This window comes from Biomphalaria glabrata, chromosome 2, assembly GCF_947242115.1.
Source record: "Biomphalaria glabrata chromosome 2, xgBioGlab47.1, whole genome shotgun sequence".
NCBI classification, from domain to species: domain Eukaryota; kingdom Metazoa; phylum Mollusca; class Gastropoda; family Planorbidae; genus Biomphalaria; species Biomphalaria glabrata.
Window position 1 is genome coordinate 30,406,682 of NC_074712.1, and position 25,075 is coordinate 30,431,756.

Below are 25,075 nucleotides of genomic sequence, written 5' to 3' on the forward strand. Positions count from 1 at the left end.
GCAAACTTAAAGTGTAAAATAATATCTTCTTATCTTATCTTATAAAATACAGATGTTACTTCAAAAAAGAAGATGATAATGTCCTACTCCTCTTGCATCTAGTCATGCATGTTGACCAATGACTTAAATTCTGCCATGTTTCATATACTTAAATAGAGTCTAAATTAAAATTTCTTTCGTTTAGTTGTAAATGACTTTCAAATGTTGTATTACTTTTTTTTTTAAAGAAATTGCTGCATGGCACATAGCTAACAAGGACAACTATACATAGAATCTATATAGAATTCATCTATAACTAAGAATGTATGATAGAGCACCTCGTGATATAAACTTTAAAGTTGGATGCACTCCAGACGTCATTGGTCCTGGCAGTTATGATGCAGCTGCACTTCAGAAATCTAAACTTAGAACAGGTAGGCTTGTGGTTATATTTGTTTGTACAGTTAAACATCAGATTACAATAATTTTTTTTAGTTTCATGTTTCTTACAATCCACTAAATTCATAGATTGAATGATTGTTGCACTTGATGAAAACAAAATGAAAAAAGTCTTTGTTCTTAGGATCTAATGATATCTATCTACAATTCAAAATACTGATTTGAATATATAAATGCAAAAACAACAATAATACACTGTCTTAAATATTACTTAATTTAGCAATATTTTGTAAATGAAAATGTTCTAGAGAGACTTTTTTCCCCAAATTTATAAAGATCTTGCGAGATAAGAATAAGTATAGTTGTAATAGTTTCACCTATATTGATGTACAATATGTCATACTAGAGATTTACAGATGAATGTGTTTTGTATACAGTGTATTTATAAATATAGTTAAACAATGTTCTTTCAATGTCTAGATGGATATGCTCCTTTTTTGTCAATGACCAGCAGAGAAACATTTTTAAAAGTGACAGACCAAGTAGTAGCAGCTCCAGGACCAGGGCACTATGACACAACAGTTCAGGACAGAGCCAAGGTAATTGCCTCTTTTTTTGCTATATTACTAGGTGTAACTGGTGGCATGGTGGGACAACAGTCTGTCTCCCAACAAAGAGACACAATTAATAATTATAGTCATCCTCACAAGTCCTACAACATAATTTTTTTTAGTAGGATATGGTCTGAATCTGGAAGCTTAGTTTTTCTTGTTAATTCAATGTATACCTTTAAATCAAATTGCTTTTTGAAACATAAATATGAAAATATTTGCTTGATTTCTGAATCTCATATATTGCTAATTATCTTGTTCATTGCGAAAACAGGAATATGTTATATTTGTTTGGTTTTTATTGGAAAGAAAAATTGCTCAATGTTAAAACCAAATTGGCAAAAAAATGTTTTTCTTCATTAAAAAGCAAATGTTTTTAAGTCAAGCTATACGCATTGACTACTTTAAAATAGTTTTAATTTTTTATATTTACTTACAAATTCCATTAATTATTAAACTCATTAATATCTCTCATAACCTTAAGCATTGTTTAACAAATAAGTTATAAATCTTTGCTACAAAAGTGTATACAAAATATAATTCAACATTTCCATTATATTATATACGTTTTATTTATTTATTAGTTGATAGATGTTCCAAACAAGAAAAACACAGAAAAATACTTTAAAAAAAAATAGCTTATACAAAGTGTAATTGAATCAATTAGTTTGTATCAGTCATGTAATTAAGTTTGTAATAGATCTAATAAATCTTTGTGATTAGAAATATTTTTACAAATAGTTTTTGTTTTGCGCTTTGCATGCTTTAAGCTTTCCTAATACGCTATGATCCTATAAATCTTTTAATCACTTGAGATAAAGTTTGTATTATTTCAAATTATTATCATTGTTTTTTTTTTATCATCACAGCTTCTTGTAGACTTGAATGCTAAAAGTGATATACTTTTATTTACAGGGAGCTTCGTCTCTTGCCAATAAATCTAAAAGATTTGCAGATCCTGTCTCTGATACACCAGGCCCTGGATCTTACTCCTCACATGCATATGTTGAGTTGGGCAGAAAATCTAGGTCAGCCCCTGGTGTGATGGGTGATGATGGGAAACTGGTGGGTCATATTCTCTCAATTTAGCTTTCCTCTCTTTAAGAAATATATTAAGTATTATGAAGCATTATATGTTTATATCTATCTATCTATTTATCTTATATCTGTATATCTATCGACAAATACATTGCTATTAATAATCATTAATATAGATAGATACTTATTATGAGCCACTTAAGATTTTAAATTCTAAAACAATTTTTAAAAATACATCATGGGAGATAATTTCGTGAATCTAAATTGTTTACATAAATTATCCAAGTTGTTCCCCTTTAAACATAAAAAAAAAAATACACGAAACAAAGACGTGCTTATGTAAATGTTCAGACTAAATCTTCTAGTCGTTATAGATGTATTGATGGTAATGAAAATTCATTGTCCGCATTTATTAATTTATTTGTGTGAATTCAAATTCGTATAGCTACTCAAAATTAAATATTTTATTTCTAAGCATAAAAAGTACTATATCTACAGTAGGCTTTTAATGTTCAAATTTTTCATTGTTTTTTTTTTTAAATACTTTACATCTGATTATAGAAAGCACTTTTTTTTTTTTAAATTCAATATACTTTAATATAGTGATTCTATTATTGTCGAATTACACATCTGAATTATACATGTATTGATACTAACGGATAGATTAAGTCTACAAGAGTGAAATTTCATCGCAAACCAGAGGCCCCCTCCATACCAACCCAAGGTCAGGCCTATGGCTATGAGGAATGTGAAGATGGTACACTGAAGAAACAGGACCCACCAGTCAAAGACACGTCCATTGGGCCGGCATATTACACGCCTGCGTTGGTAAGTTGATATATGTACCCTATGTGAGTGTATCAGTCTCTTGATACTTCCTTTAGGACATTTCCAAGTCTCTAACAATTTTCAAGAATCATTAACAATGCAAACTGTTATACAACTTGACTATTCAGACTTTCCTTCAGCTACAAAATTATACAAAATTTTAAGCCAAACTGCCTGCAGGGCAGCAAGTAATAAAAGTGGGCAGGATTTGAACTCTGGTCCATCATGGGGACATTTCATAGTGCATACCACTTGACCAGGAAGCCATCTCAATTAGGCATACAAGAAAATATAGGGTTTGTTGGTCTAGTGCTTATAAATGCTCAACATTCTGGGTTGAAATCCAAGTGAATTTTTATTTGTCTTGTCCTGTGTATAGTGTATCTTGTTTGTCTGATATAGGCCTGTGTATAGTGTGTTTTGTCTGATATAGGCCTGTGTATAGTGTGTCTTGTTTGTCTGATATAGATCTGTGTATAGTGTATCTTGTTTGTCTGATATAGATCTGTGTATAGTGTATCTTGTTTGTCTGATATAGATCTGTGTATAGTGTATCTTGTTTGTCTGATATAGATCTGTGTATAGTGTATCTTGTTTGTCTGATATAGGCCTGTGTATAGTGTGTCCTGTCTGATATAGGCCTGTGTATAGTGTGTTTTGTCTGATATAGGCCTGTGTATAGTGTGTTTTGTCTGATATAGGCCTGTGTATAGTGTATCCTGTCTGATACAGCATTGGCCTGTGTAGTGTATCTGTCTGTCTGATATAAGATAGGCTTGTGTATCTTGTGCCCTGTCTGTCTGATATAGCATTGGCCTCTGTGTATTCTGTCTGTCTGATATAAGATAGGCTTGTGTATCTTGTGCCCTGTCTGTCTGATATAGCATTGGCCTCTGTGTATTCTGTCTGTCTGATATAAGATAGGCTTGTGTATCTTGTGCCCTGTCTGTCTGATATAGCATTGGCCTCTGTGTATTCTGTCTGTCTGATATAAAATAGTAAATAATGGTAGAGCTCATTACAATAGTTCCCACTCAATATTTTTATTTTGAACACAGCCTGAGTCTGCAGCCACTAAAACTTATAAAGGTGTTCACTTTGGGAAACTTTCATCCAAGAGAATGGAATTTTACGGCAAGTCTGGGCCCGGGCCTGGGGACTATGACCCTTTCACTGACCACACAGCTAAACCAGAGAACCTGAACATCCAAGGAGGGGAAGTGATGAAATTTGAAGCCAAACTTCCCAGATACCATGAACTGGTGCAGAAAGAAGTGGAGAAAAAGGTAACATCTTGGCAAATTGTGATTTTGTGTTGTTTCATTTGATGAATGAATTTGAACATAATGTTTATCTTTTGCTTTTTTTTTTTTTTTTTTGCATGAATGCTTCACATTTATCAAAGTTTGTGCATTCATTTTAGAATTGTGATAACTGTATTAATATGATCAAGTAGTTTTGGTGGTTTCATTTTTAGAGGCCCCCCGAAAGGGGAAAAGACGCTATGAGTTTTGTGTGGAATGTTTGTCTGTCTGTCCCGTTTAGATCTCATTAACTAGAAAAGATAGTGAAAATCCGACATCATAATATTTTAGATCATTCAAAGTTTTGATGCATCGGCTACTTTTTTCTTTTCTGAAAGTGAAAAATCTAATTTTTTAAATCACTTATGCAAGCAGTTTTTTCATAAAAATACACCACTTTTACAACTATTCACTATTAATAGTAACAAACAAGGTTGGCTCTTTATTAGGGAAGATACAAATGTACCATATTTTTAACACATTTATGCAAGCAGTTGTAGATTTTTGTACAAAAAAATATTGTTTTTACATTTTTATTGTTATGTTAGTTCTGTTATACTTAGTACTATATTTACACACGAAAAATGTTTGCTATTTTTTTTAAAGAGAAAAAATCTTTTTAGTATGCATAAAAGTTGGACATAATTTAAAACAACAATTAATAAGTAGGTTTTCATATTATCGCGTGAAATGTAGTACATATCACAGGAGTGTAGAACACTTAAAGGAAAGGACTTTTTTTTTTTACTGAAAGTCTTTTTTTCTTAAGGAATAAGACATTGACCCTTTACAAAACAATTAGATCAATTAGATATTCATTATAAGTCATCAGTTAGGCCAGGTTTACATCTAGCTTCACATTCACTTTCACCTATCCTTTGGTCTGCTGGACCGCTGTGGCACCACACAAGATCTGTCAACCTTTTTTCTCCATTCTTCTCTGTCATTTGTCTTTGATAGAATTTCATTCTGATAATATTGAAACCTGCCTTTTCAAATACATAGATATAAATATAAGTATACTGTTGTTCTTTGAGACACTTGTAATAAGCATAACAATAAAATAGCTACTGCATTCACCACAGCAAACATTTAAATAATTCAACAATTCACTGTTTTTTTTTATGTGAAACTTCGTGGCTTGTTAAAGCAAGATAGACTTAAGTGCATCCATTTACAGAAACCAGTTAGCAGCAAACTTGTGTTTTTTGTTGTTTTTTTTTTGGTTGAAGGAAATTTTTCAAAGATATTAAAGATTATAATTAATAAGAAATATATATTTAAGGCTTATTAGAGTCAGTGTTTTAAGTGGGGGACTTGAATTCCTAAACATGATATAGATATTATTTGAATTTAACTTATGGTGTTGGCATCAAAGCCACTTGAAGATAACCCTTTATAACCTTTATTTATATATGAGTTTGGGGATTAACAGAATACTGCGCTCCCCTCCTCCGCTGTGTTTGAAAGTCTTAAGCTATATTGCTTCATGTCACCATGTCCTTGTACGTGCCCTGTGTGTGTGTTCATGAGACCACCCAACAGTTGTTCTGTATCCAATCCAGACTTATAGTACAGGTGCCCAGGATGGTATCTATGCGTTGTGAGGCTCAGGCTGCCCCCCCCCCCCCCCCCTGTTTTCCTTCTCGCGATCTTGTTAACAAGATACTCCCTGTTGGTCCACTGGGTGGTCAGTTCTTTTACTTGACCAGTAACTCGGCAGACTCAAGGTTATCGTTACCTTTCAAAACTCTCAGTGCGTGGCGAGTCTAATGATAAGACTAGAGAGTTCACTTTATATAGACTTTTAAAACTGGTTTGGTGGAATAGGGAAATAATCCATAATCACAAAGTTAGATCAACAGATGTTTTTACTTCCCCTTGAACTTGCACGCTGGCAATTCGCTCATTAATACGAAGAGATTAACTAGATTGTAGATCTAAATAGACTGTAGATATGTTTGAAGAGTCAGAGCTGATCTTGTCCTTAATTTGAGAGAGTGGGCAGTAACAAGTCTGTTTTGTTTTTTGGATGTGTTTGTTTTTTAAAATTCCTCTTATCAGCTTGCAAATTCTTGAACACGCGTCAGCGGGTATTCCCGCATGTATTCAGTAAAGAGTGAACTAAAGAAATTGACGTACAGGAACATTATGCGCTCCGTCTATTAAGTTTTGATATATGGGCAGTATAAGCTTATCTCCAAACTAGACTCTTCTATAGCATAGATCTAGATCCAGTGTTCTAGTCTAGACTACTGTCTAATGTTGTCATAGATCTAGATGCAGTGTTCTAGTCTAGACTACTGTCTAATGTTGTCATAGATCTAGATGCAGTGTTCTAGTCTAGACTACTGTCTAATGTTGTCATAGATCTAGATCCAGTGTTCTAGTCTAGACTACTGTCTAATGTTGTCATAGATCTAGATGCAGTGTTCTAGTCTAGACTACTGTCTAATGTTGTCATAGATCTAGATCCAGTGTTCTAGTCTAGACTACTGTCTAATGTTGTCATAGATCTAGATCCAGTGTTCTAGTCTAGACTACTGTCTAATGTTGTCATAGATCTAGATCCTGCGTTCTAGTCTAGACTACTGTCTAATGTTGTCATAGGTCTAGATGCAATGTTCTAGTCTAGACTACTGTCTAATGTTGTCATGTCTGGATTTGCATCACCAAACTGGAATTTTATTAGGCCCTACTCACAGTAGATTTATACACGCGCGTAACACGTTTTTTTTCTTTCTGTGTGAGTTGGGAGAATTGAGGAGGGTAACAAATGTTCCTTTTCTATCTTTCATTCTTTAGTTATTATGAGCAAAGTGCAAAGTATACACGCTCTTACAAAAAGTCAACAGCTTCACAAAGGATTTGAGAATTTGTCTTTTTTTTTTTTTTTATTATATTTTTTATATTTATATACGAATGGTCGTTTAGAGTAGTTGTGAGATCCCAGACCTACATAACATTGGACCCTCTCTTGTACTTAGGCCTAAATATAACTTTCTATGTGTTTATGTCCGCCCTCCCCTCTCTTTCTCATTTGTTCTCTAACAAACTCACTCTCCCCATTTTACTCGAGGCCTTTTTGTTTTCTTATGTACTCTAACACGTCATTCTTTCCTTTTCTCGCATTTTATATTTGTTTTTCAACGTCTTTCTTGGCCTCTCTCTTTTCTCTTATCTCTCGTGACCTCTCACTTTTCTCTTATGTCTCTTGGCCTCTCTCTTTTCTCTTATCTCTCGTGACCTCTCACTTTTCTCTTATGTCTCTTGGCCTCTCTCTTTTCTCTTATGTCTCTTGGCCTTTCACTTTTCTCTTATGTCTCTTGGCCTCTCTCTTTTCTCTTATGTCTCTTGGTCTCTCTCTTTTCTCTTATGTCTCTTGGCCTCTCTCTTTTCTCTTATGTCTCTTGGCCTCTCTCTTTTCTCTTATGTCTCTTGGCATCTCTCTTTTCTCTTATGTCTCTTGGCCTCTCTCCTTTCTCTTATGTCTCTTGGCCTCTCTCCTTTCTCTTATGTCTCTTGGCCTCTCTTTTTTCTCTTATGTCTCTTGACCTCTCTTTTTTCTCTTATGTATCTTGGCATCTCTCTTTTCTCTTTTTTCTCTTGGCCTCTCTTTTTTCTCTTTTGTCTCTTGGCCTCTCTTTTTTCTCTTATGCCTCTTGGCCTCTCTCTTTTCTCTTATGTCTTTTGGCCTCTCGCTTTTCTCTTATGTCTTTTGGCCTCTCGCTTTTCTCCTACTTCAAGGTCTCACTTTGTCTTTCTCTCTTTTTTTATTTTAAGGTCACTCATTTACTCTCTCTCTCTTTCTTTCTCTCTCTCTCTCTCTCTCTCTCTCTCTCTGTTTCTTTCCTGTTATATTTCTTCCTCTTTCAGCCTCCCTCGAGTCCTGTGTGTACGGCGTCTATCTCTGTGTTTACTCCTGGTCGTGTACTGTTTATAAACCAAGTCCCGTCCACATCCGGGCAAGTTTATGAGAGCACCATTTCACAGTGTCAACACAACTGATAGACTAGATTTCAGTCTTTCCGTGACAGACACAGACAGACTGATAGACTAGATTTCAGTCTATACATGACAGACACTGGGCATGCGCGCTCTGTTGCTGAAATGCATTGACCACCCCACAAAACATTACTAATATATGTGGATAGTTTAGTAAGAATCTTGAAACAGGATGAGTGGTCAGATCCTCGCTGTTACACGTCAGAAGTATTCGAAGTCGAGAACTGTTCTTGAAAGCTTGAAGCGAAGCCTTGGAATCAATCAATAGATGACCAGCTCGTGGGAGAAGCAGAGATGGCTGGTCATCGGTGCGTTCAACAGAATTCTGTTGTTAAATGATTTTTCACTGAATTCAGTTGTAGAATGACTTTTGACAGACTTCATTTGTAGAATGACTTTTGACAGAATTCAGTTGTAGAATGACTTTTGACAGACTTCAGTTGTAGAATGACTTTTGACAGACTTCATTTGTAGAATGACTTTTGACAGAATTCAGTTGTAGAATGACTTTTGACAGACTTCAGTTGTAGAATGACTTTTGACAGACTTCAGTTGTAGAATGACTTTTGACAGAATTCAGTTGTAGAATGACTTTTGACAGACTTCAGTTGTAGAATGACTTTTGACAGACTTCAGTTGTAGAATGACTTTTGACAGAATTCAGTTGTAGAATGACTTTTGACAGAATTCAGTTGTAGAATGACTTTCGACAGACTTCATTTGTAGAATGACTTTTGACAGAATTCAGTTGTAGAATGACTTTTGACAGACTTCAGTTGTAGAATGACTTTTGACAGACTTCAGTTGTAGAATGACTTTTGACAGAATTCAGTTGTAGAATGACTTTTGACAGACTTCAGTTGTAGAATGACTTTTGACAGACTTCAGTTGTAGAATGACTTTTGACAGAATTCAGTTGTAGAATGACTTTTGACAGAATTCAGTTGTAGAATGACTTTTGACAGAATTCAGTTGTAGAATGACTTTTGACAGAATTCAGTTGTAGAATGACTTTTGACAGAATTCAGTTGTAGAATGACTTTTGACAGACTTCAGTTGTAGAATGACTTTTGACAGAATTCAGTTGTAGAATGACTTTTGACAGAATTCAGTTGTAGAATGACTTTTGACAGAATTCAGTTGTAGAATGACTTTTGACAGAATTCAGTTGTAGAATGACTTTTGACAGAATTCAGTTGTAGAATGACTTTTGACAGAATTCAGTTGTAGAATGACTTTTGACAGAATTCAGTTGTAGAATGACTTTTGACAGAATTCAGTTGTAGAATGACTTTTGACAGAATTCAGTTGTAGAATGACTTTTGACAGAATTCAGTTGTAGAATGACTTTTGACAGACTTCAGTTGTAGAATGACTTTTGACAGACTTCAGTTGTAGAATGACTTTTGACAGAATTCAGTTGTAGAATGACTTTTGACAGAATTCAGTTGTAGAATGACTTTTGACAGAATTCAGTTGTAGAATGACTTTTGACAGAATTCAGTTGTAGAATGACTTTTGACAGAATTCAGTTGTAGAATGACTTTTGACAGAATTCAGTTGTAGAATGACTTTCGACAGACTTAAGTCGAAGAATGACTTTGATTTATCTCAAAGAGCACTTTTTGCGTCTGAGGAAGCATTTCTGTCATTCTGGGCACACGGCCATCGTAAACCGCATATCTTAGAATTTAAGTTTATCTGATTCCTAGATACAGATGCCTTGGGGGGGGGGGGTAGGAGGGACACAACGACCAACCGCCTTAACTTTCTCCAACTAATGTCAGGTACCTATTAGAGCTGGGTGCAATTGGAGGCGCCCTAAAGATACCGAAATTTAAAAAATACCAGTCTTCACCAGGATTCGAACCCAGAACACCCTGTTAAGAAGTCAACCGCTTTACAACTCAGCCACCTCCGTGGGGTGATAGGATGAATCTCCTTGAAAGTCTGCTGAAAAGGTTTATTTTGCTTGAAAGGTTGGGTGAAGTCACGTGCACTAATGTCACGTGCACTGAAGTCACGTGCATCCATATTGTTTGTGTGTAGACTTGAAACGTGGTTTTGTCTCTCTTCCTGTCAGGGAGTTCCTGGACCAGGCGCATACGAAGTGAAGAGCACCTTCATCATCCCAGCCCCTGCCCTCAACACTGAAGGCTTAGAAGTGGACCATCCACCATTCCTGTCACAGGCCAAGGTAAGGTTTCGATCACACTCCGTATTTAAGCACAAACATTGAAGTTTTAACTCAAGCCTGCCTGGTCGCGGGTTATACAAAAATGCTTGTTAAATGGTTGAAATGTTTCGGATATTCCTTCAGAGTTGAAGATAATTTACTTCCTAGTCCAAACCTCCCGCAGAACGACGGGGGATGTCAGCGGGCAGGCAATGAACCCGGGACCATCATGAAGTCCGAACGACAGTCCAGTGCGCATACCACACGACCAGGCAGCCAATATAGATCTACAAATTCTACATACTTATCAAAGTCCAACATAAATTTTGGTTTGATGGTTAGTTAGAAGGCACCTGGTTGTTAACTGAGGTAGCCTTCACTTCCATTAATTGTTCTTTGCGAGTGCACCTAGCTTCCTTGTTATGAATCCAACGTTTATTCAGACCTACATAAAACACGAGTGACGTACTAAGTGTTAATTGTCGTCAACTCAATTAATGAGCATGATCGGTTGTGAGTTTGGCGTTTGACTTCTTGTAGGCTGAATTGTTTGAATGTATGCCTAACCAGACATTAAAACATACAAAATATTTTTTTTTAAAGTTTTGTAAAAACAAAGCTTATATAAAGAAAAGAACCGCACAATTACTGTCATATATTTCTCAATTAATTACCATTAATTGTCTAATTTCTTAATTGATTCGTGTTTTGTCATCAACAATGAATAATTTAACAAATGTTTAACTTGATCCGAGAATTGGAAGTGGGAGAAATAACGCGTACAAGATTCCACCCAAACAGAGTTGGTATAAGCTTTGTTAAAAAATGTTTCATTTTATGTAGAAAATTGGTTTATAGGGTAACTTTCTCGCCCTCGACTCCCCCAACCAGCACACTCCCCCCTCCCCCAATTCCTAGTCGAGTGTTGTAGTTAGCTGAGTGACTTGTTAACTGAGTGACTTGTTTACCTTGTAAATGGGCCGCAGAGAAGTATCTAAACAAAGAATCAGATACACTTAGTGTGACCTTTGCTGTCACTCCAGGCCTACCGATACACTAGCATCTCAGAGGCATCGCCTCAAGTACTTTCCATAGAGAAGTGGGTCAGCATTTAAAGAATACCCTGACACATCATCATCAGAACTCCTGATCTCTGAAAGTAGGTCACAGTAAATGGCTGGGCCCTTTGTATGTTTATATTCCTCTATCAGTGGACAGCCTCCTTCCCCCCCCCCCTTTCCATCGACCTGAGTCCTTCTTTTATCTTCGTGTGTTTATAGCAACTCTTTGTCTTATGCTGGTGTCACTGCACGGGAAGATAACTCCTTGTTCTTTATCTTGTAACAGAGGTTCGCTCCCTTGAAGAGCGCCACTCCAGCCCCGGGTTCCTACAACGACCCGCGCAGTGCCCTGGAGGTTCTGAAGAGGGTGAGTGGTATGAAGAGGAGCCCATTCTCGCAGACGTCGGTCCGTTTTGAGACAGATTATAAAAAGAAGCGATCACCAGGTAAGACAAACCTCTGTGTGCCTGACCGATCTGGTTGTTGATTGTCCGAACCACACATTGATTGTCGTGGAAGAAATCTCTTTTTTTTTGTTTAGTCAGCACAGGAACTAACTGTACTTCTATAGTTGATTCAAACTTTGTTTTCAGTCCTGCACCATGCACCATGCGTAATAAGCTAGAGCACTTTTTGTTTGTTAAGTAGTTCCCGACTCATGTGTAGTTACTTAATCTTTGTAAGTCTTGTGTGTTTAAACAAGATTATCTTGTTCCAATATGTAGATCACCTTAACTAGCACCCCAAGTAGACCAATTCAAATGGGAAGAGAGTTTGTATGTATCGAAAAAATGAGCGATCTCCTCTGGATGGAATTACACTTGAAAGGCCATGCAAGATGCAAAATTCTTTTATTTTATTTCCATTTCTGTGGCATTTTTACTTAATTTCCATTTCCTATGTAAAATATCTTCCTAAATCCCCTTCCCTAAATCCTCTCAATTATCACCTGTCAGTTTTGAAAGTGATCCCTCAAAGGACTGCTGAGGTATTTTCCCTCTCTGTTGTAAAAGAGAAATGTTTCACATCTCAATATTTATACGTTTGATGTAACAACAAAAGAATAAGAAATAATTATCAATGTTTCTTTTTCCCTTTCTTCATGTTCTTATTAACTTCATCCCGAAGCGTTGTTGATCAAATGACCTAGCTTGTGAAATTGATAAACAGATACAATATGGTATTAGAGATGGCAATGACGTTACGTTACGAAAGACAAAAAAAAAATAAAACAAACAAACAAACAAATGTGTGTAACTACTTAATCTATGAGATTACTTTGTACAAAATGTTTCAAAGTCAATTTAGTTTATAATTTATAAATTTTGTTTATTTATTTCTTGGAGTTTGAAAGACAGCATTTTGTTGCCCATATATCACGACCTACTTAAGGGAACCGGGTACTAAAACTTATCCTGTTCTTGTCCATATATCATGACCGCCTTGGATGGCGCGGCCAGACAGGAGGCAACCAAGATAGCATCTATTCAATTACAGCTGAATAATAGTTTCTGAGATTCCCTCTGTTGCTCTCGCCTCGCCTTCGGTCATTATTTTGCCCTCGCCTCTCCCCCATTGGCCATGGGTGCAGTCACGTGGTGCAGCCCTACTGTTCCGATTGGTCGTAGACCTTGGTCACGTCGTGCAGTCTCGTGCCGCGAGATATTTCGAGATAAGCGTTGGTCGTATTAACCCACACTCACCCACTACGATTTTAGCACATTGGTGTTAAGTGCAGGATCTTACAATTTGAGAGGTTAAGTCTGGGTCAAATTAAATACCGGGCCAGTCGTCCCGTTAAGACTCCTTTAACTCGGGGGCCTTAGATGAAACTGACCTGTAATGTCCAGTCAATAGACTTGAGATCACAGCCTAGCGAGGACAGAAAGAAACAAAAGTAGCTGATACTGCTGTAAAGACCTGCTGAACAAATGTGTCTATTGTAGGGATAATATATATGTCAGAAGTGCCCCCAGGCTTTCCCAGGCTGATGTGGGTGGTAAGCATTGGTGAGCCAAGGCTTTCCCAGGCTGATGTGGGTGGTAAGCATTGGTGAGCCCAGGCTTTCCCAGGCTGATGTGGGTGGTAAGCATTGGTGAGCCAAGGCTTTCCCAGGCTGATGTGGGTGGTAAGCATTGGTGAGCCAAGGCTTTCCCAGGCTGATGTGGGTGGTAAGCATTGGTGAGCCAAGGCTTTCCCAGGCTGATGTGGGTGGTAAGGTGAGCCAAGGCTTTCCCAGGCTGATGTGGGTGGTAAGCATTGGTGAGCCAAGGCTTTCCCAGGCTGATGTGGGTGGTAAGCATTGGTGAGCCAAGGCTTTCCCAGGCTGATGTGGGTGGTAAGGTGAGCCAAGGCTTTCCCAGGCTGATGTGGGTGGTAAGCATTGGTGAGCCAAGGCTTTCCCAGGCTGATGTGGGTGGTAGGCATTGGTGAGCCAAGGCTTTCCCAGGCTGATGTGGGTGGTAGGCATTGGTGAGCCCAGGCTTTCCCAGGCTGATGTGGGTGGTAGGCATTGGTGAGCCAAGGCTTTCCCAGGCTGATGTGGGTGGTAAGCATTGGTGAGCCAAGGCTTTCCCAGGCTGATGTGGGTGGTAAGAATTGGTGAGCCCAGGCTTTCCCAGGCTGATGTGGGTGGTAAGCATTGGTGAGCCAAGGCTTTCCCAGGCTGATGTGGGTGGTAGGCATTGGTGAGCCCAGGCTTTCCCAGGCTGATGTGGGTGGTAGGCATTGGTGAGCCAAGGCTTTCCCAGGCTGATGTGGGTGGTAAGCATTGGTGAGCCAAGGCTTTCCCAGGCTGATGTGGGTGGTAAGCATTGGTGAGCCCAGGCTTTCCCAGGCTGATGTGGGTGGTAAGCATTGGTGAGCCAAGGCTTTCCCAGGCTGATGTGGGTGGTAGGCATTGGTGAGCCAAGGCTTTCCCAGGCTGATGTGGGTGGTAGGCATTGGTGAGCCAAGGCTTTCCCAGGCTGATGTGGGTGGTAGGCATTGGTGAGCCAAGGCTTTCCCAGGCTGATGTGGGTGGTAAGCATTGGTGAGCCCAGGCTTTCCCAGGCTGATGTGGGTGGTAAGCATTGGTGAGCCCAGGCTTTCCCAGGCTGATGTGGGTGATGTGGGTGGTAGGCATTGGTGAGCCAAGGCTTTCCCAGGCTGATGTGGGTGGTAGGCATTGGTGAGCCAAGGCTTTCCCAGGCTGATGTGGGTGGTAGGCATTGGTGAGCCCAGGCTTTCCCAGGCTGATGTGGGTGGTAAGCATTGGTGAGCCAAGGCTTTCCCAGGCTGATGTGGGTGGTAGGCATTGGTGAGCCAAGGCTTTCCCAGGCTGATGTGGGTGGTAGGCATTGGTGAGCCAAGGCTTTCCCAGGCTGATGTGGGTGGTAAGCATTGGTGAGCCAAGGCTTTCCCAGGCTGATGTGGGTGGTAGGCATTGGTGAGCCAAGGCTTTCCCAGGCTGATGTGGGTGGTAGGCATTGGTGAGCCCAGGCTTTCCCAGGCTGATGTGGGTGGTAAGCATTGGTGAGCCAAGGCTTTCCCAGGCTGATGTGGGTGGTAGGCATTGGTGAGCCAAGGCTTTCCCAGGCTGATGTGGGTGGTAGGCATTGGTGAGCCCAGGCTTTCCCAGGCTGATGTGGGTGGTAAGCATTGGTGAGCCAAGGCTTTCCCAGGCTGATGTGGGTGGTAGGCATTGGTGAGCCAAGGCTTTCCCAGGCTGATGTGGGTGGTAGGCATTGGTGAGCCAAGGCTTTCCCAGGCTGATGTGGGTGGTAGGCATTGGTGAGCCAAGGCTTTCCCAGGCTGATGTGGGTGGTAGGCATTGGTGAGCCAAGGCTTTCCCAGGCTGATGTGGGTGGTAGGCATTGGTGAGCCAAGGCTTTCCCAGGCTGATGTGGGTGGTAGGCATTGGTGAGCCAAGGCTTTCCCAGGCTGATGTGGGTGGTAGGCATTGGTGAGCCAAGGCTTTCCCAGGCTGATGTGGGTGGTAGGCATTGGTGAGCCAAGGCTTTCCCAGGCTGATGTGGGTGGTAGGCATTGGTGAGCCAAGGCTTTCCCAGGCTGATGTGGGTGGTAGGCATTGGTGAGCCAAGGCTTTCCCAGGCTGATGTGGGTGGTAGGCATTGGTGAGCCAAGGCTTTCCCAGGCTGATGTGGGTGGTAGGCATTGGTGAGCCAAGGCTTTCCCAGGCTGATGTGGGTGGTAGGCATTGGTGAGCCAAGGCTTTCGTTGGCCAGTGGTCGACTATTTCCCCTGAATACATAGAGTTGGTTGTTTTTTTTTATGTCCTGCCCCAGCGATTATGTGTTAACCGAGATGCCTGGCGACAAACTATCGCTAAGCTGCATTGAGTTCATGGATGCTTTTATCTGGCAAGTCCTTCTAGGGAAAGGGCTCTTCTCTGGCAAGTCTTTCTGGGGGAAAAGGGCTTTGATTTCAATCTTTTTTTTTTACTTCTATTTTATGACTTGAGTTTTTGTTGTTTTTTTAAAGGCACTGGCGTTATTGTCTACTGTTTCATCTTTAGTGTTTAAATGCTATTGTAATTTGTGAACAGTATAGCCATGACTAGGTCCTGGTACTGCTGTCACTGTGACTAGGACGTGGTACCTGATACTGCTGTCACTGTGACTAGGACCTGGTACTGCTGTCACTGTGACTAGGACGTGGTACCTGATACTGCTGTCACTGTGACTAGGACCTGGTACTGCTGTCACTGTGACTAGGACCTGGTACTGCTGTCACTGTGACTAGGACCTGGTACTGCTGTCACTGTGACTTGGACCTGGTACTGCTGTCACTGTGACTAGGACCTGGTACTGCTGTCACTGTGACTAGGACCTGGTACTGCTGTCACTGTGACTAGGACTTGGTACCTGACATGGGCGTAGCCAGGGGGGGGTTCTTGGGGTTCAACCCCCCCCTAAATGAAATCCCCCCCCCCCTTGGGGGGGGGGGAGTCGGAATTTAGTGACTGATTTTTTGCTTTGATTTTGTTTATTTTAGGTGAGATTTTAATACTAAACCATCACTTGCCCCAGCACAACCAAAGGGGTTTTGAGTTTAAAACCCCCTACCAGGGGGGGTTCGAGTTTAAAACCCCCTACCAGGGGGGTTCGAGTTTAAAACCCCCTACCAGGGGGGTTCGAGTTTAAAAACCCCTACCAGGGGGGTTCGAGTTTAAAACCGCTACCAGAGCGGTTCGAGTTTAAAAACCCCTACTAGGGGTTTTGAGTTTTAAACCCCCTACCTGGGTTTTTTGCAGTTAACTCCCCATCTTCTATAAAACAAAACAAAAAAAATGCAAACGAAAATCCCCTGATTCCAAGAGCACAGTTAAGGAAGATTTTGATTTTAAAACCCCGTCTAAAATTTACGATAAACCCCCTCTTTAATATAAAAAAAAAGCTAATTACGCACTCAAAATGTTATGAGCGTAGCTAAATGGGTTTTGACTCAGTTTTGAGTTTAATCTCCACTTCAGTGGGGTTTGAAGGTAAAAAATACCTCTTTTTAATAAAAAAAAAAGCAAATTATACACTAAAAATGTTAGGAGTGTAGTCTATGGGGTTTTGAGTTTAAACTCCCCTCCAGTGGAGTTTGAAGATAAAAAGTACCTCTTCAATATAAATAAAAGAAAATTACTCACTCTAAAATCTATGAGCGTAGTCAAAGGGGTTTTGAGTTTAAACCCCCCGCCATCTTCAGTGTAAGAAAAAAAGCAAATTACGCACTCAAAATGCTAAGAGCGTTGCCGAAAGGGGTTTTGAGTTTAAACCCCCATTCAGAGGGGTTTGGTGCTAAAAATACATCTTCAATATAAAAAAAAGCAAATTACACACTAAAATTATTTGAGCGTAGCCAAGCCAATCGGGGGTTTTGAGTTCTTCTACAGATGGCTTTTTTTTTTAAAGTTTAATCCCCTCCAGATGGTTTTGAGTCTAAGATCCCCCTACAGAGCATTTTGAGGTGGAAAACCCCCAATAGAAGATTTTGACGATAGAACTTCTTTTTTCGATATAAAATCTAAAGCAAACTACAGTCACTTAATTCCAAGATCGTATTCAAGAGAGGTTACACATTTTTACCAGTGGCAGGGCTCCATTAATAAACTGCAGTGAATAGTCATCTACCGAAATCGAAAAACACTAAATATAGCTCAACAAAGATGGCTAAGACATCTCAGGAGTCAGTTATAGAGATCGGATCTAAATCAAGGAAATCCTATGCCGAACTGGGAGTCGACCCCTTAGTAAGATTGTGAGAGAACGACGCATGAGGTTTGCGGGACATGTTCTCCGACAAAATGAATTACGCATAAGAAGAGTTGCAATTCATGGAGGTCCTCATGGTAGGTGGGAAGAGGCTTCTGACATTACCAGTGACAGATTTTTATGGAAACTGCTTGCCGTCAAATGTTCCGAACGGCGTGGGAGGGTCTAAGTCAGTAAGAATAGCACATTAGGTTTTTGAAATAAAACTTTTTAATAGCATTAAAATGGACTGTAGATACCTCAGAATATGCATTTTGTTGGCTTTCAATACCAGAAATAGTGCTTGGCGGCGGGGCTTCGCCCCGTGCTGGGGAGCTCGCGGCGCTCCCCCAGACCCCCTTGCTAGTAATGGCGGGGAGTCCACAATTTTATGGAAACAGCTTGATGGCAAATGCGCCGAACGACGAGGGAGGCTCTAAGTCAGTAAGAATAGCACATTAGGTTTTTTAAATAGAACTTTTTAATAGCAGGAAAATGCATTGTAGATACCTCAGAATATGCATTTTGTTGGTTTTCAATATCAGAAATAGTGCTTGGCGGCGGGGCTTCGCCCCGCGCTGGGGGAGCTCCTAGCGCTCCCCCAGACCCCTTTGCTAGTAATGTCGGGGAATCTACAATTTTTTCACTAACTCATGGAAGAACCTATTCTAGGGCACAATAAACGTCTTCCGAAAGAATGAAGGGTCAGAATGTAATAAAGATTATGTACACAAACACACACACACATAAATACATATAATTTTTTTTTCGCGGGGGGGGGGAGAAAAATTCACACACCCCCAAACCCCCCCCCCCCCCGAAAAAAGTCCTGGCTACGCCCATGGTACCTGATAGTGCTGTCACTGTGACTAGGACCTGGTACTGCTGTCACTGTGACTAGGACCTGGTACTGCTGTCACTGTGACTAGGAAAAGTCTTCACTCATTCCCACTGACCTTTACAGATGCCCAATGAAAGCACGTTTCCCCTTGCCGTAGAGAACTATGTATCTTTGAGATGTGTATCTCTTTCTGTTAGAATCAGTCGGTCGGCCGTTGTGCTGGATTCCTAACACCTTTATAACTGTTGTCTAAAAAAAACAGGTTCAGTTTTTTTTTCTTATCTTGTATTTTCTTGCACATTTGTAGTTCCGGAAGTGAACCTTAATGCCCATGTTTGTCTAAGTGCTTTTTTTTTTTCTGCTAGACGCCGGAAGTTGAGTTATCTATTCATCTTTAAAATATATATCTATTAGGAATTGAACCCCTTTTTTAATTAAAAAAAAAACCAACATACTTTTTTGTTCTTTAAATATCCAAAAAATCACTCGAAATATTACAAAAATAAAAAAAAGCAGTTGTATTAACATACAATTCGTTTCTTCAATATAGATCTGTTGTTCTCTCCAGTTGCCCCAATGGTTAGATTTATATTTAGCCTATAAACATGGTCTCTTTCTCTCTCTCTCTCTCTCTCTGTGTTGTGGACTACATCAGCCCTGACCATTGATGTATTTCTAAACTTCCTGTGAGCGAACTAATTCTTGTGCTGCCTATCAAAGGGCTAACCTCGGCTTCTGTACCTCTTGGTCTTTTGTTGCTCTGGCGGGTCGACCAGTTGAAACGTTGTTTTTTTTTTGTTGTTTTTTTTTGTTGTTTTATTAATTTGTAGACCTCTGCACAACATTGTTCTGACTTCTGCTGCATGAATTGTGGGACTTTTATTTTAATGATAAACAAAATATTACCTTAAAATCTTCACATCGTAATAAGCAACAAGAGAATCTTCGTATCTTTAATTCATCCGGATGTTTTATGAATCTCCTTCTCTTTCCAATAAATCATGATGTTTTAGATTTAGGATAGCCACGAAAGGTTGCTTTATATTTGATTTTTTTTCTTTTATAGTGTATTTTGAGTTTATTTCTTTTGTTTGACTTAAATTAATCTCGGAAGTTGAGAAATCTGGCATCAAATTAAAACTTGCCAAGTTTACAGTGTTAGCTACAACCAATCAGAGTCTGTGTACATTTGCAGTAGTCGATTGCCTCACATTAACAACATGTTTCGATAGTGCGAACACTCAAAACTAGTTACCCGGACAACGAATACACAAGAACAAAAAAAAAAAAAAAAAAAGACCATCTCTATCTGTTTTGATCTAATTGACAGATCAATAGAGCAGACCAAGTAGATAGAGATTTGAAGTTGTGGTTGTAGGACCAAGTATCTCAACAGCACTTGAAAAGGTCATTCTTCTCAGAGGGTGCTGTTTGAACAGCATTATGTTATCTGTCTGTCCCGGGGGCTGTGAGTGACGGAGGTATGTTTCTCTTTCCCTCTCCATTGTTGTCTTCGGTAAGGGAAACACAAGATTCGAACCTCCATGGGTAGATCAACGGAAGCGATTTGGGGTGGCGGGGTGGGAGGACTCTGTGTTTGTTTACCAACTGTACGTTTCTCGGCTAGCCTGACACTAAACAGCGGCCTTACAACATGAAACAAAGCACGCATTCCTTCTACGTCTCATAGCGCCGTCGCCAGAGATTGGTATGGCGTGGGAGTGCGCGCGTGCGATGGTGAAGCCCTGGCGCTGGGATTTTACTTTTACTCCCAGTTGGTCTGGTACCACGTACCGGGTGGTCGCGGGATTTACGCCTTGAATCGTCGTCTTGATTGTCTGAAGTTTACAACTCGTCGACCTCATTTAGTGGCGCCATGTTGAACGTTTGGTAAATGTAGTCACGTGACTTGGGCTTAGAGCTACCAGAAAAAAAAAATACAGAAAAAAAAAACATATTACAAAGTCTGATACAAGAGAGATTGTAGGCGATGGTAGATTGTCTTTCTGGAGCAGCAGTACTATAGTAACTGACGAGTGCAGGAGAGGCCCTAAGAGTTGTATATAATAAGAGTGTACAAGCCTCTAAATATATCAGACTAGTGCTTGAGTTTTTTGGGGTCTATTTATAGAGTAAACTTCAGCAGGAGGTCCATGTGTTTTTTACAAAGGAATTTAGGGGCTGAATGTCCAAGGTATGCCGAGAGTTTCTTGTTTTGGTACAGACAACAAAACTAATCTTTACGAAACAAAACTATTTAATGACCCAAGTATAAATCATGAACAGATTGAACACACACTTAGAATTTAATTTCAATAATAGAGTCACAAAAATATGAAAGCTTGAAACTTATTGACATCCATCCATCCATCACCATCCATCCATCCGTCCAACCATTCATCCATCCATCACCATCCATCCATCCATCCGTCCATCACCATCCATCCATCCATCCATCCATCACCATCCATCCATCCGTCCATCCATTCATCCATCCATCCATCCATCACCATCCATCCATCCATTCATCCATTCATCCATCCATCACCATCCATCCATCATCCATCCATCACCATCCATCCATCCGTCCATCCATTCATCCATCCCAGTGGCGCTACAGCCCATGAAGGACTCTCTGGTCTGCTTCAACAAACACCTTTCCATTCAGATCTCTCCTGACCCTTTTGTCTTCACGCCCGAACCTCAAGCTGTGTAGATCTGCCCCAATATCACCAATCCATCACATTTGTGGATAAAACTTATTGACGCCTCTCACTTCCTGACTTTCCTGTGCAGTTATAGTAAAAGTATAGTCTCTCTAAAAATAGCTTCTCCGATGACAAAAAAGATCTAGAATCACCGATTGCTTATTTTTAACGCCTTTGACTATTTTTAGTTATACTGGACAATTATTGTTGTTTCTCGTAACGTAAATATGATGATTTTACTTGTTTATATATTTTTTCAAACCCTGACCATGATATTTTTTATTACGTGACACCTTGAAAATCGTGTTATAAACTTATGTAGAAGGTGTAGTGGTAATTGAGGGTAACAAAGAAGTATACCATCGCTATATAGATTCAATTGTTGTAGTTGTAACCCATGTTGGATTTAATTTGTTCCTTAAACAAGTCGCTGTTGCTTGTTTGCTAAAAACAAAAATGTTTTGGTTCATTTGAAAATATAATTGGCTGCGTCTTAATTTATAAATACGCCGGCAAACACAAATGAAAGGGGAACTATTGACTCAGATGTACAATTATGTCCCTTTCTTTCAGGTTTTTTACATGTACTTTTTAGTTCGATACACAATTATGTCCCTTTGTTTCAGGTCCCGGTACCTACAACATTCCAGGCTTGGCCGCAGAGAGCATGCGTAAAGCCTACATAGAGTCGACACGAAAGGGTGTGTTTGGGAGCACGTCCACGAGGATAGAGCCCTTGTCCAAAAAGGAAGACATCGAGGTACCAGGTCCGGCCCATTACCAGATCAAGGAGAAGCCATTCAAGCCTAAATATCCTCACCTCGGTTCCAACTTTGCCTCCGTCACGGCTCGCCTGAAATCTCCAGAACTGGTAAGTGTTGCTGTCCACCCGAACCCTAACCCCCAAACTTGATCTAGAGAGAGGGAGTGAATAGTTTTCATTGTATTGCTAGGACACTAGAAGACACCAGAGGGATCGGTGGAGGCAAATGATGTCAAGCTTGTTTTTAGGGCAGACGGTTAACGAGGAAGTCAGCTAAAAATATACATATGTGGTTTTGCATTATGTGGGGGGAAAAAAAAAAAAAATTAATGTATTATTCAATCGTTTTATTGTTGACACAGACCTGTACGAATAAATTAGATCATTGCTGAATTATTTCAGATTTTTACAAAGCGTCTATCAACTCTGTCTGTCTGTCTGGGGAATATTTTGTACACATTATTTCTCCCACTTCTTATTGTCGTATCAAGTTGAAACTTTGCACAATTAGTAATTATTCCAATCAAACGCGAATCATTTAAACAAACTAACCAGATAGTTTACTAAATAGTGGTTATTAATTTATCTTTGTCTGATACCCTTAAAATCCTGAAGTTTAATAATCCAAATCTTCCCCAAAATTCAATCTTGAGAGCCCCCTCGGTTAGAAAGCGCTTGTCTACTATATCACCATGCCACTATATGACAATATCAAGAAATATGCCTCCATTCTGTTCTTATTACGTATGTATGGTCATTTATAGTACATTGGTATGGTCAGTTTACATCATTAATAGTACATTGGTATGGTCAGTTTATGCTATTAATAGTACATTCGCATGGTCAGTTTATGTCATTAATAGTACATTGGCATGGTCAGTTTATGTCATTAATAGTACATTGTTATGGTCAGTTTATGTCATTAATAGTACATTGGTATGGTCAGTTTACATCAGTAATAGTGCATGGCGTGGTCAGTTTACATCATTAATAGTACATTGGCATGGTGAGTTTACATTATTAATAGTACATTGACATGGTCAGTTTACATCATTAATAGTACCTGGTATGGTCAGTTTATGTCATTAATAGTACATTGGCATGGTCAACTTACATTATTAATAGTACATTGGCATGGTCAGTTTATGTCATTAGTAGTACATTGGTATGGTCAGTTTATGTCATTAATAGTGCATTGGTATGGTCAGTTTATGTCATTAATAGTACATTGGCATGGTCAGTTTATGTCATTAATAGTACATTGGCATGGTCAACTTACATCATTAATAGTACATTGGCATGGTTAGTTTATGTCATTAAAAGTACATTGGCATGGTCAACTTACGTCATTAATAGTACATTGGTATGGTCAGTTTACATCATTAATAGTACATTGTCATGGTCAGTTTTTGTCATTAATAGTACATTGGCATGGTCAGTTTATGTCATTAATAGTACATTGGTATGGTCAGTTTATGTCATTGATAGTACATTGGTATGGTCAGTTTATGTCATTAATAGTACATTGGTATGGTCAGTTTATGTCATTAATAGTACATTGGCATTTTCAGTTTATGTCATTAATAGTACATTGGCATGGTCAACTTACATCATTAATAGTACATTGGTATGGTCAGTTTACATCATTAATAGTACATTGGCATGGTCATTTTATGTCATTAATAGTACATTGGCATGGTCAGTTTACATCATTAATAGTACATTGGCATGGTCAGTTTACATCATTAATAGTACCTGGTATGGTCAGTTTACATCATTAATAGTACATGGTGTGGTCAACTTACATCATTAATAGTACATTGGTATGGTCAGTTTACATCATTAATAGTACATTGGCATGGTCATTTTATGTCATTAATAGTACATTGGCATGGTCAGTTTACATCATTAATAGTACATTGGCATGGTCAGTTTACATCATTAATAGTACCTGGTATGGTCAGTTTACATCATTAATAGTACATGGTGTGGTCATTTTATATCATTGATAATACATTGGCATGGTCAGTTTACATCATTAATAGTACATTAGTATGGTCAATTTTTGTCATTAATAGTACATTGGCATGGTCAGTTTATGTCATTAATAGTACATTGGTATGGTCAGTTTACATCATTAATAGTACATTGGTATGGTCAGTTTACGTGTCCGAAGGTGTCCCATCTTCTATTCAGATGTTCGTGTTGCTCTCTCAGACTTGGAGCTCTTCTTTGTTGTTGAGTTTGTTTGTTTTTTATCTGTGTGTGCCATCGGTTCCTACAGTAAGACACAAAGTGACCGACACTTGCCTCCAGGCTCTCCCCAACAAGGGAGGCTGAGGCTTGGAAGTTCCCTGAGTGAAGCGAAGGGGGTTGAACTCATGTTTCAATGTAGACATAGATCTAGTTGTCTTGGGCACCTCTCTCTCTTTTCTCTAATTCCTTACCATTTTGCTCCATACGACTTAAGTTGAGTGGGGCTGGGGGTTAACTGTAGGGCATATGAGACAATCAGATAAACTTAGGCTGCCTTGACTATAGGATTGTAGATAAGGGCGCGATAGCCACCCATATTGTACTTCCCCATGACCAGTCAAGTTTATGTGGACCGACCGAGCGACTTGCCATTGTAGACTCAGTAAATGCGCGCCTAGTCACTCACTTGTACACGGAGGTAAGACTAGTGTATCATATACACGCACACTCGCATGCAGACACACACATAGTACTGACAAACACTCACACGTACACACACACACGCGCGCTGACTCTACACTAACATACAGACATTGGTCAAAGAGAGCGATCCTACTTTTAGCGGTATCTTTGATAACATCATCTTCCTTTAGACTCTGGAGAGAGTGAGAAGGGGAGGGGAGCTATTTACCTTTAAAACCAACGAACTTAATTGAACGCTTCGGTTCAAGCTTTATCTCAAAGAAATGTTTTTTATTCAATTATTCCTTTATTTATTTTACTCTCCTCTTTATTCCCTCCCCTCCCTTAGCCTCATGTTTTATCCCTCACGTTGTTTGGTAATTTAGTTTACTGTTAGTTTTTTAACTACGGTATATATCCAATCTGGCAGGTGTTCAGTTAATGAATGTATTTATCCAATGA

At 39.4% G+C, this 25,075-nt stretch overlaps 2 protein-coding genes across 7 annotated transcripts in view; both read left to right on the plus strand.

Annotated features, from left to right (window-relative positions):
• The window catches only part of LOC106077997 (netrin receptor UNC5C-like), a 505,747-nt gene that overhangs the window by 131,519 nt on the left and 349,153 nt on the right, over positions 1-25,075 (plus strand). The gene's annotated exons all lie outside the window — the stretch shown is intronic.
• Positions 1-25,075, plus strand: part of LOC106071032 (sperm-tail PG-rich repeat-containing protein 2-like) — a 98,584-nt gene that overhangs the window by 851 nt on the left and 72,658 nt on the right. For both annotated transcript variants that reach the window (XM_013231060.2, XM_056020007.1), the window contains exons 2-9: positions 228-413; positions 859-977; positions 1,905-2,054; positions 2,691-2,855; positions 3,914-4,141; positions 10,248-10,361; positions 11,688-11,847; positions 21,819-22,063. In XM_013231060.2, the coding sequence (XP_013086514.2) occupies positions 302-413; positions 859-977; positions 1,905-2,054; positions 2,691-2,855; positions 3,914-4,141; positions 10,248-10,361; positions 11,688-11,847; positions 21,819-22,063 (1,293 nt within the window). In that variant the 5' untranslated portion in view covers positions 228-301. The remainder of the gene's footprint in view (positions 1-227; positions 414-858; positions 978-1,904; positions 2,055-2,690; positions 2,856-3,913; positions 4,142-10,247; positions 10,362-11,687; positions 11,848-21,818; positions 22,064-25,075) is intronic.